Source organism: Scyliorhinus canicula, chromosome 20, assembly GCF_902713615.1.
Source record: "Scyliorhinus canicula chromosome 20, sScyCan1.1, whole genome shotgun sequence".
Lineage (NCBI taxonomy): Eukaryota > Metazoa > Chordata > Chondrichthyes > Carcharhiniformes > Scyliorhinidae > Scyliorhinus > Scyliorhinus canicula.
The window spans coordinates 11,764,926-11,781,514 of NC_052165.1; the positions used below are offsets into that span (position 1 = coordinate 11,764,926).

Genomic DNA, 16,589 nt, shown 5'->3' on the forward strand with positions numbered 1-16,589 from the left:
TTAATATATCTTGAGGCTTGTCTTAACACTATCATTTCTGTGTATGCGTACGTAACTACCGAATCACTTTAACAATGAGTTTATGCCATGCTGGTTCTATTAATTTAGCATAATCCAGAAATCAGACCTTGAAGATTTTGACATGTGACTAAATACTATGACAAGTGTTGCATTAATCCAGGCATTGTCAAACTCGGGGTGGGGGGGCAACCCGCAGGTGGGTTGCGGCGGGTGTTGGGAGGGTCGCGGACTTGCTCCCGATCGCGCAAGTCCGCGCACAACAGCCGTAGCAGCCAGCTTTTAATAATGCCGGCTGCGAGCGGCCTTTAATATGGCCAGAAACAGATTTTAAAAACTTCGGCCACACTGCGCATGCGTGCCCAATCATTGGTGCACATGTGCAAATGCATTTTTTTAATATGGTCGCTGCATTTCTTTTTCAAGTTCGTGGGCCAAACGGACCATTGGGGCCAAAGGGACCCAAAACCATTTCCTCCATTTTTGTCAGCAACAAACAAGGTTAGAGAAAATGGTGGGGCGCGCAGGTCGGCCGGCGTGGGTCGCAAAGGTCGGCTGGGTTGGGATCTGAAGGTTGGCCGGTTGGTAAAAATGGCTCTCCGGAAAAAGAGTTTTAAAAACACTGCATTAATGTATTGAGCCATCAACACAGCCCAACATTATAGGATCATTGACCCTTGTCTTGTTAATGGTCATCGATACTTGGAAATACTTGATACAGCGTTACCCACAGAATTCCTTATCCAATATTGGAAGTATGGTGGAGCAGGACTCCAGTTTGCCCAATCCTAAGTCGGGTTTATTGCAATGGTTTGGGTTGGTAGTCTGTACTTGTAATGGCATTTTAGTGTCTCCCCCCCCCCCCCCCCCACCACCACCACCACCCCGGCTCTGTTGTGCCAGTTGTTCCCGACCTGTAAAGGAGCCATAGGAAATAAGTTAATGGCTTCACTGATTTGAACTATTGTCAGTCGTTCGAGCAGTGGGCAGTCGGCTGCAGGGCTCCTTATAGCCCTGTCACTGCCTTCCCAGAGGCAGAACTCCCTCAAATATTGTTCCCAAGAGAACTAAAGTTAAATTCTCTTGGTCTCATAAACCTTCTCTTGGTAAGGTAAGGGTTGCTCAGAGCATTCATTCTTTTCCCCATCTTCTTCGTCCCCTTCCTTGCAGTCTCCTTCTATCCTCTCTTGCTCCTCGTCACTGCTCCTCACTACTTTACCTCCTCTTTCCTCCTATACCCTCCCTCATCTTCCTGTTTCTCCAACTTTCTTTCCCCTTTCTCAGAGATCTTAGGATGATGAATTTGCATCGCCAATACCCCTTTGGTACTGTCGCACCTTTTTAAAGAAAAGGTGACAATCAGGCGGCACATGGCGCAGTGGTTAGCACTGGGAGTGCGGCGCTGAGGACCTGGGTCACTCTCCGTGTGGAGTTTGCACATTCTCCCCATGGTTCACCCCCACAACCCAAAGATGTGCACTTAGGTGGATTGGCCATGCTAAATTGTCCCTTAATTGGAAAAATAAATAAATAAATGGGTATTCTAAGTTTATAATAAAAAAGAAAAGTTGATAATCCGAAGAACAGGTTACCTACAACTAACAAAAGGAAATGTTTCAAACAGCGTTGCCCATTCACCATGTATTACACTGTATCACGCTGTTGCCCATGTGGGCTCCACCTATGGATAGAATGTATCAGGTTGGTGCCCTTGTGGGCTCCGCCCCGGCTCCGCCCCTTGAGGGGAGGTATAAAGATCAGCTGCCCTGTAGGCAGCTCCCACTAACAGACCAGTTGCAGGCAGGCACTGTTCTAGTCGATTAAAGCCACTGTTCACTTCAACTCTCTGTCTCGCGCGAATTGATGGTCGCATCAGGAGGTAAATGTGTAGTTTTATCCAACTGTGATTGCTGTTCCGATTTCCCTTTCCTCTGCATGTATTTCCACAATGAGCGACGCGTTTTTTTTCCCGTTTAATGTCTCTTTGTTTTCTGTTTTCTTTAATGTCTCAAAATGTAATAGGTCATTTTGGGTGCGTATTCCATGGAACTCTCTTGGGCCAAGATGGGACGAATGTGCATTGTGCAGTGAAGTGTCTGAATAGTAAGTCAACAAAACATTCATTTTAAAAGGATTTACAATATAATATTGCTGTTTCCAATGCGTGACTGAAGATGCATCCTAAATCAGGCCTTGAAAACTTTGTGTGTGCGCTCTGCAAAGTGAAGGTGCACAAGATCACGAAGCTTATTATGCCGTCTCTACTTGTGCAGGAATCACTTGCTTAGAACAAGTAACTCAATTCCTGAAGGAGGGATTAATAATGAAAGATTTCAAACACACCAATGTTCTCTCTCTGCTGGGAATCTGTCTTCCACACCAAGGATCCCCATTGGTGGTGCTGCCATACATGAAACACGGCGACCTACGGCACTTTATAAGAGATGAAAGTCATGTAAGTAACACCACAGCTTTCATAATGCTACAGGGAGAGTTTGAACAAAATGCATGCAGTAGGCTTATCACTTTGGACCTAATTTGTCTTGGAGTCCATTATAACAAGACACAGGCGGGGATGCGTAAATTGCTGTCAGTGATCCTTTGCTCCTCCACGGGGCTCGCTGTTGCAATCCCTGCAGGCGGCAAACGTTTCAAAATTGCTGCTCTAATTAGAACCTCCCCTTTTACACTATCATGACCGTTGGAACCGTCTGAGACAGTGACACTTGGTTAATGATGTGGAACTGGTTTTTAACCGCACACTAAGCTATACTGCAGCTGCTCTTTAACCCGAAAATCTAATTTTTATATGTGCGTTCTATGGTTCTATTATGACATTGGGGACGATTTCCAGCCCATGTTCACCGTCAGAGAGAACAACGACACAGGCGGAAAGTCCAGAGATCCGGATCACCTTACCCGATTCTCTCCGGAAGGACCATGCCCGGGATTCTCTGATAATCGGCGCGATGACCGGGACCCGGCGCCAAAAACGGTGCGGATCACTCTAACGTCGGGCCCCCCAAAACAACGCAAATTCTCCGGCCCGGAATGGGCTAGTAGCGGCGTGACGCCATTCGCGATGGCGCAACACGCTGCGGACGCACGGCGTCATTGACGCCAGGCGGCGTCACAGCACAACAGACGCGCCCCCCCACCCCGGAGATCCGACAAGATGGCCGCCCGCTGCGCAGCCCCGAGGTTCCAGGAGCGCGACACATCGAGGCGCTCCTGAACGCAGTCGAGGAGAGGAGGGAGGCCCTGTACCCCGGACACGGCCACAGGGTCGCCCCACGCCTGAGCCGGCGCCTGTGGAGCCAGGTTGCAGAGGCCATCAGCGCTGTGGCTGTAACACCAAGGACAGGCGCACAATGCCACAAGAAGGTGAACAACCTCATCAGGGCAGCCAGGATGAGTACTCCCCCCCCCCCCCCCCCCCCCCCCCGATGTGCGGCATATCCCCAGGTGCAACCAACCCTAACCCTAATGTGCTGCGTACCTATGCCAATATACACACAACCGCTGGCCTGCATGTATATCCCTGCCTAACACTGTTGCCCTTTATCTCTGCCACCCACCCACCTGCCCCCCACGGGAGAAGCTCGCACACAACAACAGGGAGCGTGAGAGGACCGCAGGGGGCACAGCTGATGAGAGACCACTCACCGTTCATGAGGAGAGGGCCCTGGAACTGGCAGGCGGACCAGAGGATCGGGAGGTTGCCGATGCAGAGGGCGGGGGCGCACCACCAAGTGAGACCCCCCACAACCTGTCCCCCCCATATCCCCCCTCCACCATATCCCCCATCTCCATATCCCCCATCCCCCATATCCCCCCATATCCATCCTCCCCATATCCCCCTCCCCCATATCCCCCTCCACCATATCCCCCATCCCCATATCCCCCATCCCCCATATCCATCCTCCCCCATATCCCCGCTCCCCCATATCCCCCTCCCCCATATCCCCCATCCCCATATCCCCCCATATCCACCCTCCCCATATCCCCCTCCCCATATCCCCCTCCCCCATATCCCCCCTCCCCCATATCCCCCCATATCCATCCTCCCCCATATCCCCCTCCCCATATCCCCCTCCCCCATATCCCCCCTCCCCCATATCCCCCCATATCCATCCTCCCCCATATCCCCCTCTCCCATATCCCCCCTCTCCAATTTCCCCACCTCCCCCATATCCCCCAATATCCCCACCTCCCCCATATCCCCCGATCACCGCCTGCGTGTCTAACCATGTATGCTGTTTTGTGTATTGCAGGACCAAACGTCAAGGAACCTATCCCCGTGGATGCCGACTGCCCGCAGGACACCCCAGGGTGCCCAAGAGACAGGGACAGGCCTAGAGCAACATGGAGACGACGCCCCCGTCTCGTGCGAGTGCGGCGATGCAGGCGTGTGACACCCATCGTGAGGGGCAGCAGCCACAGGCCCCCGTCACAGCCGAGCCAGGACACCACTACCCAGGACAGCCCTACCCAGGACAGCCCTGCCCACGTCACCACTACCCAGGACAGCCCTACCCAGGACAGCCCTACCCAGGACAGCCCTACCCAGGACAGCCCTACCCAGGACAGCCCTACCCAGGACAGCCCTACCCAGGACAGCCCTACCCAGGAACAGCCCTACCCAGGACAGCCCTACCCAGGACACCCCTACCCAGGACAACCCTACCCAGGACAACCCTACCTGGGACACCACTATCCAGGACAGCCCTACCCAGGACTCCCCTGCCCAGGGCAGCCCTACCCAGGGCAGCCCTACCCAGGACACCCCTACCCAGGACACCCCTACCCAGGACACCCCTACCCAGGACACCCCTACCCAGGACACCCCTACCCAGGACAGCCCTACCCAGGACAGTCCTACCCAGGACAGCCCTACCCAGGACAGCCCTACCCAGGACAGCCCTACCCAGGGCAGCCCTACCCAGGACAGCCCTATCCAGGATAGCCCTACCCAGGGCAGCCCTACCCAGGACAGCCCTACCCAGGACAGCCCTGCCCACGACGCCACTGCCTAGGACAGCCCTACCCAGGACTCCCCTGCCCAGGACAGCCCTGCCCAGGACACCAGAAACCAGGAGAGCCCTACCCAGGACAGCCCTACCCAGGACAGCCCTACCCAGGAAAGCCCTACCCAGGAAAGCCCTACCCAGGACAGCCCTACCCAGGAAAGCCCTACCCAGGACAGCCCTACCCAGGAAAGCCCTACCCAGCACAGCCCTACCCAGGAAAGCCCTACCCAGGACAGCCCTATTCAGGACACCGCTTCCCAGGACACCACTACCTCGGACAGCCCTACCCAGGACAGCCCTAGCCAGGACTCCCCTACCCGGGACACCACTACCCAGGACAGCCCTACCCGGGACACCGACACACATGACACCGAAAGACAGGACAGTGACACAGCGGACGGATGGACACGAACCGCCACCCCAGGGGATCATGGATTCTGGGTTGGATGATGCTCACGACACAACACCACTGCTGCCTCCAACACCCTCCACCATCGCAGAGACACTCACCTCGGTTGGGCACTTTAGTGATGAGGCATCTGATACACTCACTGGTGCGCTCAACACAGCCGTACCGGTACAGCAGGTGGGTAGGAGCACAGACGGGCCAGGAGGTCAGAGGGCATCCTGGTCCAAACAAACATCTGCCGCCCAGACGGGTCCTGGGTTCCTGGAGTTACCACACCCATCCATATCGATGCAGTCACCGAACCAGGGACGATCGAAGGGGGTGACGGCCGGCTTGTGGTGGCTGCAGACGCAGGTGGAGGAGTGCACCCGCGTCCAGGAGCAGGGAGTGGTGCCGGTCATGCGTGCCACCCAGGCCGAAACCGCACAGGTGGCGTCCGCGGTGGAGGCAATGGGTGCGACGGTGTCAGACATGGGGAGTAGTTTGCAAGGCCTGGAGCTTTCCGTGCAGGCGCCGTCTGTGGCCTAGGACATGGCTGCCCTCTCACAGGAAGCCACGAGCCAGAGCCAGCGGTAGATGGCAGAGGCGCTCAACGCCATGGCCCTGTCTCAGCAATCCATGGCCCAGTCTCAGCAGGCCATGGCCCAGTCTCAGCAATCCATGGCCCAGTCTCAGCAGGCCATGGCCCAGTCTCAGCAGGCCATGGCCCAGTCTCAGCAGGCCATGGCCCAGTCTCTGCAGGCCATGGCCCAGTCTCTGCAGGCCATGGCCCAGTCTCTGCAGGCCATGGCCCAGTCTCTGCAGGCCATGGCCCAGTCTCTGCAGGCCATGGCCCAGTCTCTGCAGGCCATGGCCCAGTCTCAGCAGGCCATGGCCCAGTCTCAGCAGGCCATGGCCCAGTCTCTGCAGGCCATGGCCCAGTCTCAGCAGGCCGTGGCCCAGTCTCAGCAGGCCGTGGCCCAGTCTCTGCAGGCCATGGCCCAGTCTCTGCAGGCCATGGCCCAGTCTCAGCAGGCCATGGCCCAGTCTCAGCAATCCATGGCCCAGTCTCAGCAGGCCATGGCCCAGTCTCAGCAGGCCATGGCCCAGTCTCAGCAGGCCATGGCCCAGTCTCAGCAGGCCATGGCCCAGTCTCAGCAAGCCATGGCCCAGTCTCAGCAGGCCATGGCCCAGTCTCAGCAGGCCATGGCCCAGTCTCAGCAGGCCATGGCCCAGTCTCAGCAGGCCATGGCCCAGTCTCAGCAAGCCATGGCCCAGTCTCAGCAAGCCATGGCCCAGTCTCAGCAGGCCATGGCCCAGTCTCAGCAAGCCATGGCCCAGTCTCAGCAGGCCGTGGCCCAGTCTCTGCAGGCCATGGCCCAGTCTCTGCAGGCCATGGCCCAGTCTCAGCAGGCCATGGCCCAGTCTCAGCAATCCATGGCCCAGTCTCAGCAGGCCATGGCCCAGTCTCAGCAGGCCATGGCCCAGTCTCAGCAGGCCATGGCCCAGTCTCAGCAGGCCATGGCCCAGTCTCAGCAGGCCATGGCCCAGTCTCTGCAGACCATGGCTCAGTCTCTGCAGGCCATAGCCCAGTCTCAGCAGGCCATGGCCCAGTCTCAGCAGGCCATCGCTGAGGGCACCGGGGACATTGCCCATGTGCTGTCCAGCGTCGCCCAGCCACAGACAGGGATGGCCAACTCCCTGAGCTCCATGGCTGCAAACTTGCAGACCCTTGTCGATACCAGGGCGGGCCTCCAGGACTGGCAGCGCCAGGTGTCGGGGGGGGGCGTTGGATGGCCGGTCTGTTCACACCCCCGACAGATGTAGAGGCCCGGGGGCCATCGGGCACCCCGAGGGAGGAGAAGGTGCTGGGGCCCGTCCCGGGTCCCCCTGTATGGGAGGTCCTGAAACACTGCGACACCTCAGACTACCCCCCTTCCGTCCCAGGTGCATCTGGTGGGCAACGTGCAGGCCAGGCTGGCAGCTCGCAATCCCAGTCGCCCAAGCTGCAGCCTAGCCCATCTATGCCTGGCCGCCCCAGGATCGCCCACCAAAGGGATTCCGAGTCACAGGACAGGAATCACAGGAGTCCACCTCCAGTTCTGCTGTACCATCTGGGGAACCACCTAGACATAGTCAAAGGGCCCGTAAGGCCAAACAATTAGACACTGAGTAAGTTGGCACGTGTGCAGGGCACAGAGGAGTTATAGGGGCTAGGGCACGTGTATGGACTGTTTGTCATTAAAATCACTTTCATACATACTAATCTGCCTTTGTGCTCTGTCCGAGGCGTGCGGGGGGTGTGGTATGAGGTGAGCGCCAGTGTGTGTGTGAGGGGTGGTATTACGTTGGCCCCAGGTGAGTGCGCCCCCCCCTCCCCCAGGTTCGCCCTCGCTATCCCCTTGGGCAGAGGACGGGACCGTGTGCTGCAGTATCACGGCCGCATGCAGGGATGGTCCGGGTGGAGGGTGGTACCGTGGCCATGGGTCAGGCATTGTCCAACGATGTAGAGCCAGGAGCTCATCATCCTCCATGGCCTCCAATAGACACGCTTCCACGGGCGGCCGCAGGTAGATGTACAATGGAGGGGTGGTGTGCATGCGGGTGGAGTGGGGGAGGTTGGTGGTGGGTGGGTGGCGGGGGTGAGGGTGTTGGTCGGTGGGGGTGGGTGTGGGTGGGTGAGGGTGGTCGGCTGGTGCCGTGGTGTGCGGTCTGTGCCCATACTCGGCGATTCTCACGCCCCCCTAGTTAGTGAACCAGGCGGCTATCAGCCTGTCCCGTGCCCGCTGGCCCAGCCGGTAACGGTGGGCAGCCACCCGCCCATGTCCAGCCCGTCGGTCCTGACCATTGCCCCCATCCTCCTCATCTGGGGAGGACTGCGCCTTGTCTTGCTGCCCCTCCACTCCCCCCTCCTTTGCCTGCGGCACATCGCCCCTCTGCTGGGCTATGTTGTGCAGGACGCAGCAAACCACAACGATGCGGCCGACCCTATTTGGCGGGTACTGGAGGGCCCCTCCAGAGCGGTCCAAGTACCTGAAACGCATTTTTAGCAGCCAAAGCTTCTCTCTATCACATCCCTGGTCGCTGCATGGGCATCATTGTAGCTGTTCTCCGTGTCAGTCTGTGGCCTCCGTATAGGCGTCATCAGCCACAACCGCAACGGGTAACCACTGTCGCCCATCAACCAGCCACTCAGCCAGGGTTGGCGTCCCTCGAACATGCTGGGGATGCACGACTGTGCCAATACGGATGAGTCATGTACACTGCGCGGGTACCGGGCGCAGATGTGCAGGATCGTCATGCGGTGGTCGCAGACCATCTGAATGTTCATGGAACAGGTCCCCTGCCTATTCGTGAACACAGCCCTGTTATCCGCAGGTGGCCGCACGGCGACGTGCATTCCATCGATTGCGCCCTGGGCCATGGGAAACCCGGCCACGGCAGCGAAGCCCGCTGCCTGGGCATCCTGGCTGGCCCGGTGCATAGGGAACTGGATGTAGCGGTCTGCAATGGCATATAGGGCGTCTGTTACTGCACGGATGCACCGGTGCACCGATGCCTGCGAGATGCCGGACAGGTCCCCACTCGGCGCCTGGAATAACCCTGGGGTATAAAAGTTCAGGGCCACCATAACCTTGACGGACACGGGGAGGGGGTGTCCTCCCCCAGTGCCACGCGGTGCCAGGTGTACCATCAGGTGGCAGATGTGTGCCACAGTTCCCCGGCTCATCCGGAGTCTCCTTCTGTATGCCCGGTCCGTGAGGTCCCGATACGACGAGCGGGGCCGGTACACACGAGGCCTCCTTGGGCGTCTCCGTCGCCGTGGCGCAACTACCTCCTCCTCCTCCTCCTCTTCCTCGTCCTGTCGGGCGGGCGGCCCTCCAGCCAGGGCGGCTGCCACCTGCCCCTCTGCGGCACGCTCCTCTACGGCAGCATATCTTTTCGGTTGAGGGGGTGAGACCCATGCAGATACAGGGTGTGAGGCAGCATTACCACTGTGCCGCGCATTGTTTTTTTACAGTAACTTTTAATTCAGATATTTCAGCTTCCAATATGTATGAACCAGTTTTTATTTCACTCCCTATGAATTTATATCAAATGTGAAGGATGATCAGTGCATTTTACTTTCTAGTTTGCTGTTGGTGGGAATTCTTTAATGTGGTTGGCTACAACGCTTGCACAATGACATCATTGTTGCTCGATTCCTGAGATTCTCGCTACTTGGCGCCAAATTAAAATTAGTGTCGGAAAGGGGAAATCCATGCCACAAAGATTGTAAGATTGAGGTCAACAACAAACTCCATGTTTCGCCACAGCCTGTAAAATCCGGACCATTAGCAAAACATCCCAAAGTGTCTTCCTGCCCTCGGATCCTCTCTGAAGCTGAATTACTTGTTACGTAGTGAGGTGCGGCAGCCAAATCTCACAGAGCATGATGCCATAAACAGTTAATCTGTTTTTGATAGTTTTGGTTCAGGGAAGAATAGAAATCCAGAAGATGTCACTTGCTGCAGTATTTCCTTTGAAAGCAGGCCAAGGCAGGCCAGCAGCACGGTTCAATTCCCGTACCAGCCTCCCCGAACAGGCGCCGGAATGTGGCGACTAGGAGATTTTCACAGTAACTTCATTGAAGCCTACTTGTGACAATAAGCGATTTTCATTCATTTCATTTCATTTCATTCCTGGGTGCTGCATTAACGTCTCACCTGAGACTAAATTGGGTTCAAATGCCAGTGGAGATTCTGTACTCCAGCCACAACAGGAGTTGACCTTCAGCTTTCTTACATCTTCTCACCCAGCGGTGAGAACGGGACCAGCTGAGCCAAGCTAACGTCGTGAAAACCTTTTGAAAATTCACCATTGGAGGACGTTTTATTTCAGGCTCAACAGGCTATAGCTAACAATTTCAGCAAGTGTGTCTTTAAAAGCCTCTGATCATTGCATATTTATCACAGAATCCAACAGTGAAGGATCTTATTAGCTTTGGACTTCATGTCGCAAAAGGAATGGAGTACCTTGCAAGCAAAAAGTTTGTTCACCGAGATCTTGCAGCAAGAAACTGCATGTGAGTATCAAAGTAGGAATGTAGAGTACATTTTGCTTTGTAGAGCACTTAAATTACACCCTGTACTTTGCACTACATTGTTGCTGTGATAACGTAGCTATTTAAGATGTTTGTCATGCTTAAATGATGCCTTCATTTGTTGGTGTTATAATTTACCTACAGAGTTAAACATTACAAACACACATCTCCCAGCTCTACCCCACAGTTTCAATAGTTGTCTCTGAAGTGTCTCTTCAATACGGATTCCAGGGAATTAATGCCCAACACCCAAATACAACTAAACACAATTAAAGTACAATTAACAAGGACACCTAACAATCACACACACACAGTACTCTGGTGTGGCGCAAGCTACCGTCATGGGATGTCACACTGCTAAATTTGACTTTGTTGTGGATGTTTTTGGCCCTGGTAAACACCGCAAAATTTCTCTGCCAGAGGACACTTAGTTCTCCCTCTGCATCAGTCGCCTTGCCCTTGCTACGTTGTCTCAATCTTCCACTGTGCATTTAGTGTAACTTTATTTTACAGTTGTCTCCTCTCTCTATTTTCTGTGACTTTCTCCAATCCTAAATATCAGCCCACGTTGTATGGCCTTCTACCTTTGTCGTCCTGCACAGCTTTTCCTCAACGCCATCACTGATGGGAAGAACCTTCTTCTGCCGTTCCTCTCCGACTCTTCAGGCCTCATTGAAACCAGAATTCCCCGGCTGTTAGGATTCTGTTTTCCTGCACCTCCGCCCACAGGTTTTTGGTGACATGGGGGGGTTTCAAGTGGAAATCCCAATGGCAAGCGGCGGGCGTAGAGAATCCTGCCACCAGCAGATGGCGCTCCGCCGAGAGACATGCGGCTGGGGGACCGGAGAATCCCACCCAGTATTGATACCCACTGTGATGAAATGCATAACGCAATTCTGTATATAGAGTTATACACGACCTGCGACCAGCAGGTGGCAGCGTAAGTCCACCTTGCGGCTCTGTGCCTCGAGGCAGTTGGGAGTAAGTCGTGTTAGTGGATAGACGTATTTTGCAGTAGCTCTATAATAATTAGTTAGCATTAGTAGTTTGTTAGTTATTTATTCCAGTTATCTTTACCACACAGTTGTTTCACAATAAATTATTTAAACTAGATGTTCTGTCGTGCATCATTCACATCAGCCAGTCTACAGAACATGACACCTAACTTTGAAAGCCTCCTTGCAGCATTTCCACAAATTCTTCCACTATTTTTTTGTGTCCCTTTTTCCTCCTTCATGGGCCTTGCAATATTTGCTACATTAAAGTTGCTGTACAAATTGAGGTTGTTGGTCAAACTACATCAAAAGAAGTGCAGATTGCTATAAACGTTGATGGTCTTCAGTACAACATGATCTGCAGGTTTGAATGCGCTAATTATAACTAGTGAGTTTCTTTCACCTTCGGAATCAATACACAAACCAACAATGTCATGGGAAAAGGGCTATTGATTTTAGCTCTTTCGCACTTTATCCTCAAGGGGTAAAATGAAATGTTATCCCACAAATAACAGTGTCTCCTCGCTTGTCAGCATTCATAATTCATGCTTTTTCAGTATCGGGAAGCAAGCCTTTTCACAGGTGGCATATGTCGTTCAGCCATTCAGAACGGGATTTAAATATAAATTTGAATTCTTTGTCCGCTTGAGAGATCGCACTGCTGTTTCGGTTATGGCCAGTGATAAATTCTATTTTCCAGCGCAGCTCCCATTTCTGTGCTACACATCATCATCTTTAGCGAATGGACAGACCAGAAACCCACTGCCCGGCTTGTGCCAGTGTAAGTCTGCGATTGGCTGCTAATTCATCGACAAGGAGAGATGGAGCTGATTTACGCCCACACATGCTTCCCTTCCTCCCACTAGTAAATGCCTAGTTTTCACTCTACATCAGGAGCTCTCTATTTATGGAGCAGATCAACTTCCTTCCTTAGCATGACAGTGCGTGGACTGCAAGTTCTGCAAATGTTATCATGGAATCAAAGGAATCATAGAATTTACAGTGCAGAAGGAGGCCATTCGGACCATCAGGTCTGCACCAGCACTTGGAAAGAGCACCCTACTTAAGCCCACACCGCCACCCTATCCCCATAACCTCCTAACCCCACCTCACTTTTTTGGAAACCGAGGAGCAATTTATCACGGCCAATCCACCAAACCTGCCCATCTTTGGACTGTGGGAGGAAACCGGAGCACCCGGAGGAAACCCACGCAGACACGGGGAGAAAGTGCAAACACCACACCGGCAGTCACCTGAGGCCGGAATTGAACCTGGGTCCCTGTAACGTTTAAGTAAAAAGGACTTACAAAAGCATTGGTGCTGTGTACTAGTGTTAGTAAAATATATTTCTCCATTCACTTATTGTATCAAACCTTGTGATATTCGTACTGTAGGTTGGATGAAAACTATATTGTGAAAGTTGCTGATTTTGGGCTCGCAAGAGACATTTATGAGAAGGAATATTACAGCATTAATAACAAAAGTGGTGCTAAACTGCCGGTGAAGTGGATGGCGCTGGAAAGTCTCCAGACACAGAAATTCACAACAAAATCTGATGTGGTAATGTATTGCCTCGTTTATCATGCATGTTAGCAATAATTTAAAGCTATTCTTTTTATATGTGCAAGTTGTGACTCAGTAGAAGAACTGATTTAGGTCATCTTTTTCTCTGGTTAATCGATGTAAAACGACTTTGAATCTTGCCCAGTATGATCGATGAGCCAAATCATAGTGTAGCTGCACAACCAAGCTGATGTGTGGGGGAGGGACCTGAGTGTGGTGTACAGAATTGTGAGGGACAGAGATAGGGTAGTTGGGGAGGAACCTTTCCCCTTACTAGAAGGGGTCAATAACCAGGGGCCATAGATTTAAGGTAAGGAAGAGGAGGTTGAGAGGGGATTTGAGGAAGAACCGTTTCACCCAGAGGGTGGTGGGAGTCTGGAACACGCTGCCTGAAAGAGTGGTAGAGGGGGGAACTCTCACAACATTTGAGAAGCATTTGGATACTCACCTGAAATGCCATAGCATACAAGGCTACGAACCTGCTGGCCAGTGCAGAAACGAAGGGCCAAGGGGCCTCTTTCTCTGCTGTAAAACCGTATGAACATAGAACAGTACAGCGCAGGCCGGGTGGAATTCTCCCAAAAAATACCTCAGTGTCATTCTGGGTGGGAAAATAGGTGCCAATCCGATGCGATACCCATCCTGATCTTCCCGCACTTTTGTTTGGAGGGGGGGCTTGATTTACACTGCTACGGAGAGGGGCGGGGCCTAAACATTCCAGCAAGCCCTGCTCACAGAGGTCGGAGCGCCTTTTTTTAAAGGACGCCCCGATCTCAAAATGATAGTTCAGAACCAGAACCCCCAACCTCACCGGCACTCAAAGCCCTCTCTTTTCCCCCCTGCCCCATCATTCCCCCCACCCCCTCCAAGGATCACTAGCATCGGGACCCTCCAAATGGGTCCTTAGAACAGTACAGCACAAAACAGGCCCTTCGGCCCTCGATGTTGCGCCGAGTAATGATCACCCTACTTAAACCCACGTAACCCGTATACCTGTAACCCAACAATCCCCCCATTAACCTTACACTACGGGCAATTTAGCATGGCCAATCCACCTAACCCGCACATCTTTGGACTGTGGGAGGAAACCGGAGCACCCGGAGGAAACCCACACACACACGGGGAGGACGTGCAGACTCCACACAGACAGTGACCCAGCCGGGAATCGAACCTGGGACCCTGGAGCTGTGAAGCATTGATGCTAACCACCATGCTACCGTGAGACCCCTTCTTCAGAACCCCAGATTTCCTAGACTAATGATTAAAATTTTCTCTTGTATATCAAATTGTAATATTCATAGTATACATTCTCTTCAGTTTCAGGAAATAGTTATCACAGCTAAAATTTAAACGGACAGCCAGCCTCCTATGAAAGGTATAATATTCGCCCATCACTCCTGTGATCGTTGTTCTACATTGGCTCCTGGTCCAGCGTCACCTCATTTGTAAAAAAAATTACATCCTTATTTTCAAATGCTCCGTGGCCTTGCCCATCACTATCTCTGCAACCTCCTCCAACCCTCCCGAGTTCACTACACTGTTCCAATTCCTGCCTCTTGTGTTTCCCCTCATTTAGCTTCCCACCATTGTTGGCCATGCTTTCAACTGCCTTGGCCCTAACTCTGGAATTCTCCCTGCAAAACCTCTCTGCCCTCTCTACTTTTCTCTCTTCCTTTTAGATGTTCTTCCAAATCAATCTCTTTGGCCAAGCGTCTGAACACCTGTCCTAATCATGTCACAGTGCAAAATTCTGTTTGGGAATCACAGTCGCTTTATCATGTTAGATGCAGGTTGATATGATATATAGACTTACTAGAAAGGCAAGGCACCCCCCCCCCCCCCCCCCCCCCCCACACACACACACACACACACACACACCATGTCCCCATCGATCACAGTTTGAACTCCTGGAGGACAGCATGATGTATTCCAGAAATCTATACTGTATTATATCTTTACAGTCATTCTTTAGAGTCATAGAGGTTTACAGTTATGAGAATAAAAGCTTTTTTTTTCGCCAGTGGTCTTTTGGAGTACTGTTGTGGGAATTAATGACACGAGGGGCCCCACCTTACCCTGACGTTGACTCGTTTGATGTTACGATGTATCTGCTGCAAGGGAGGAGGTTACTTCAGCCTGAGTACTGTCCTGATTCACTGTAAGCAAATTATTAAGTACAGCTTAAGCCGACATTTCAAAGTCTTCATTTCTGAAATGACGGATATGAATTTTGGTGAATGACTTTGATAGAAACCTTGCTCGATATTCTTCCATTGCAGATATGAAGTAATGCTAAAATGCTGGCACCCTAAACTCGAAGCACGGCCAACGTTCTCTGAGGTGGTTTCAAAAATATCGTCCATCCTTTCCACTTTCACTGGGGATCACTACATACAGTTAAACACGACCTACGTGAACCTAGGTTGCGGAGTACCCTATCCGCCGGCTTATTCACCTCAGGATAATTTGGATGAAGATGCTCACGTGTGATCGAAGGCGTGTGTGTAGAGGAGATTTTATCAGCAGTCGATGCAGGAAATCAGTTCTGGCAGCTACAAGAAGCAAGCCCCTGTCTGAAATCTGCTGCTTGTGACAAGTGTCAAATGTGGGAACTTAAAATGCTTCAAAGAGAAATTGACAGAAATGAATCGCAGTTGAAGACTGTATGGCTGTTTGTCATCTTTGGGAAACCCGCTTGTAGCGACTTGTAAAACGTTGTGCTGTTCACTGTAAGAAAAAAATACGGTTATGACAGATATAAAATCAAAACTACTTCCGTCCTGTTAAAATTAATGAAATGTTCTATTTTTTTATTAAGAATAGGTTTATTTTTAATTAAGTAGGAACCGCCAACAGCAACATAAAAATTGAACCATCTTATTATTGCACGTTAAACTTCTTTTCTGAACTAACATTTTCTCTAGATTTCCCACATCATCTGCAGCATGGATGTGTTTATAAATAACACTTTTTTTTACCAGTATCTCGAGCATTGCAGTCTTGTATAGAATTCAGTAATAGTGAAATTTTGAAACGGTCACAGCAGTGGATGTAACTGACTGTACCTGAAAAGAATGATGTAGGTATTAAATTATTAAAATCAAGACTGTAGAATATTAACCAGGAAAAGGGCTACTTTTAACTTGCTAAGTGATAAAATCAAAATTATCACTAAAGGTTTGTCTTGAAGCTGGGGGTTTGTTACTGAAAGTGTACATATCACTGAGAATATTTGCGGTACATTTCATTTTTTGAGAGTATGTCTTTATTTTTAAGTAAATAATAAAGAATAAAGGTTTTCCAATTTATGACCAGTTTTATCTTTGTATTCAATATGAGCAGATGCATGAGTAACAAATTTGCAGAGTGCTTATACCTCCATGACTTTTTCGGAGGCTAAATGTCGTAAAATGTAGTATTGTTCAAACAGAAATCTAATAACAGGCGTATGATATCCTTCATGTTGTTCGGAAAACTTTAGTTAACAAGAACATTTTGCAATGATATAGCAT

General features: G+C 51.7%; 1 protein-coding gene across 4 annotated transcripts in view; it reads left to right on the forward strand.

The window, feature by feature from the left end:
* Positions 1–16,385, forward strand: part of met (MET proto-oncogene, receptor tyrosine kinase) — a 190,100-nt gene extending 173,715 nt beyond the window's left edge. For all 4 annotated transcript variants that reach the window (XM_038780787.1, XM_038780790.1, XM_038780788.1 and 1 more), the window contains 6 exons: positions 2,041–2,121; positions 2,292–2,473; positions 10,392–10,501; positions 12,909–13,074; positions 15,099–15,235; positions 15,357–16,385. In XM_038780787.1, coding sequence (XP_038636715.1) covers positions 2,041–2,121; positions 2,292–2,473; positions 10,392–10,501; positions 12,909–13,074; positions 15,099–15,235; positions 15,357–15,567 — 887 coding nt within the window. In that variant the 3' untranslated portion in view covers positions 15,568–16,385. The remainder of the gene's footprint in view (positions 1–2,040; positions 2,122–2,291; positions 2,474–10,391; positions 10,502–12,908; positions 13,075–15,098; positions 15,236–15,356) is intronic.
* The last annotated feature ends 204 nt before the right edge of the window (positions 16,386–16,589 follow it).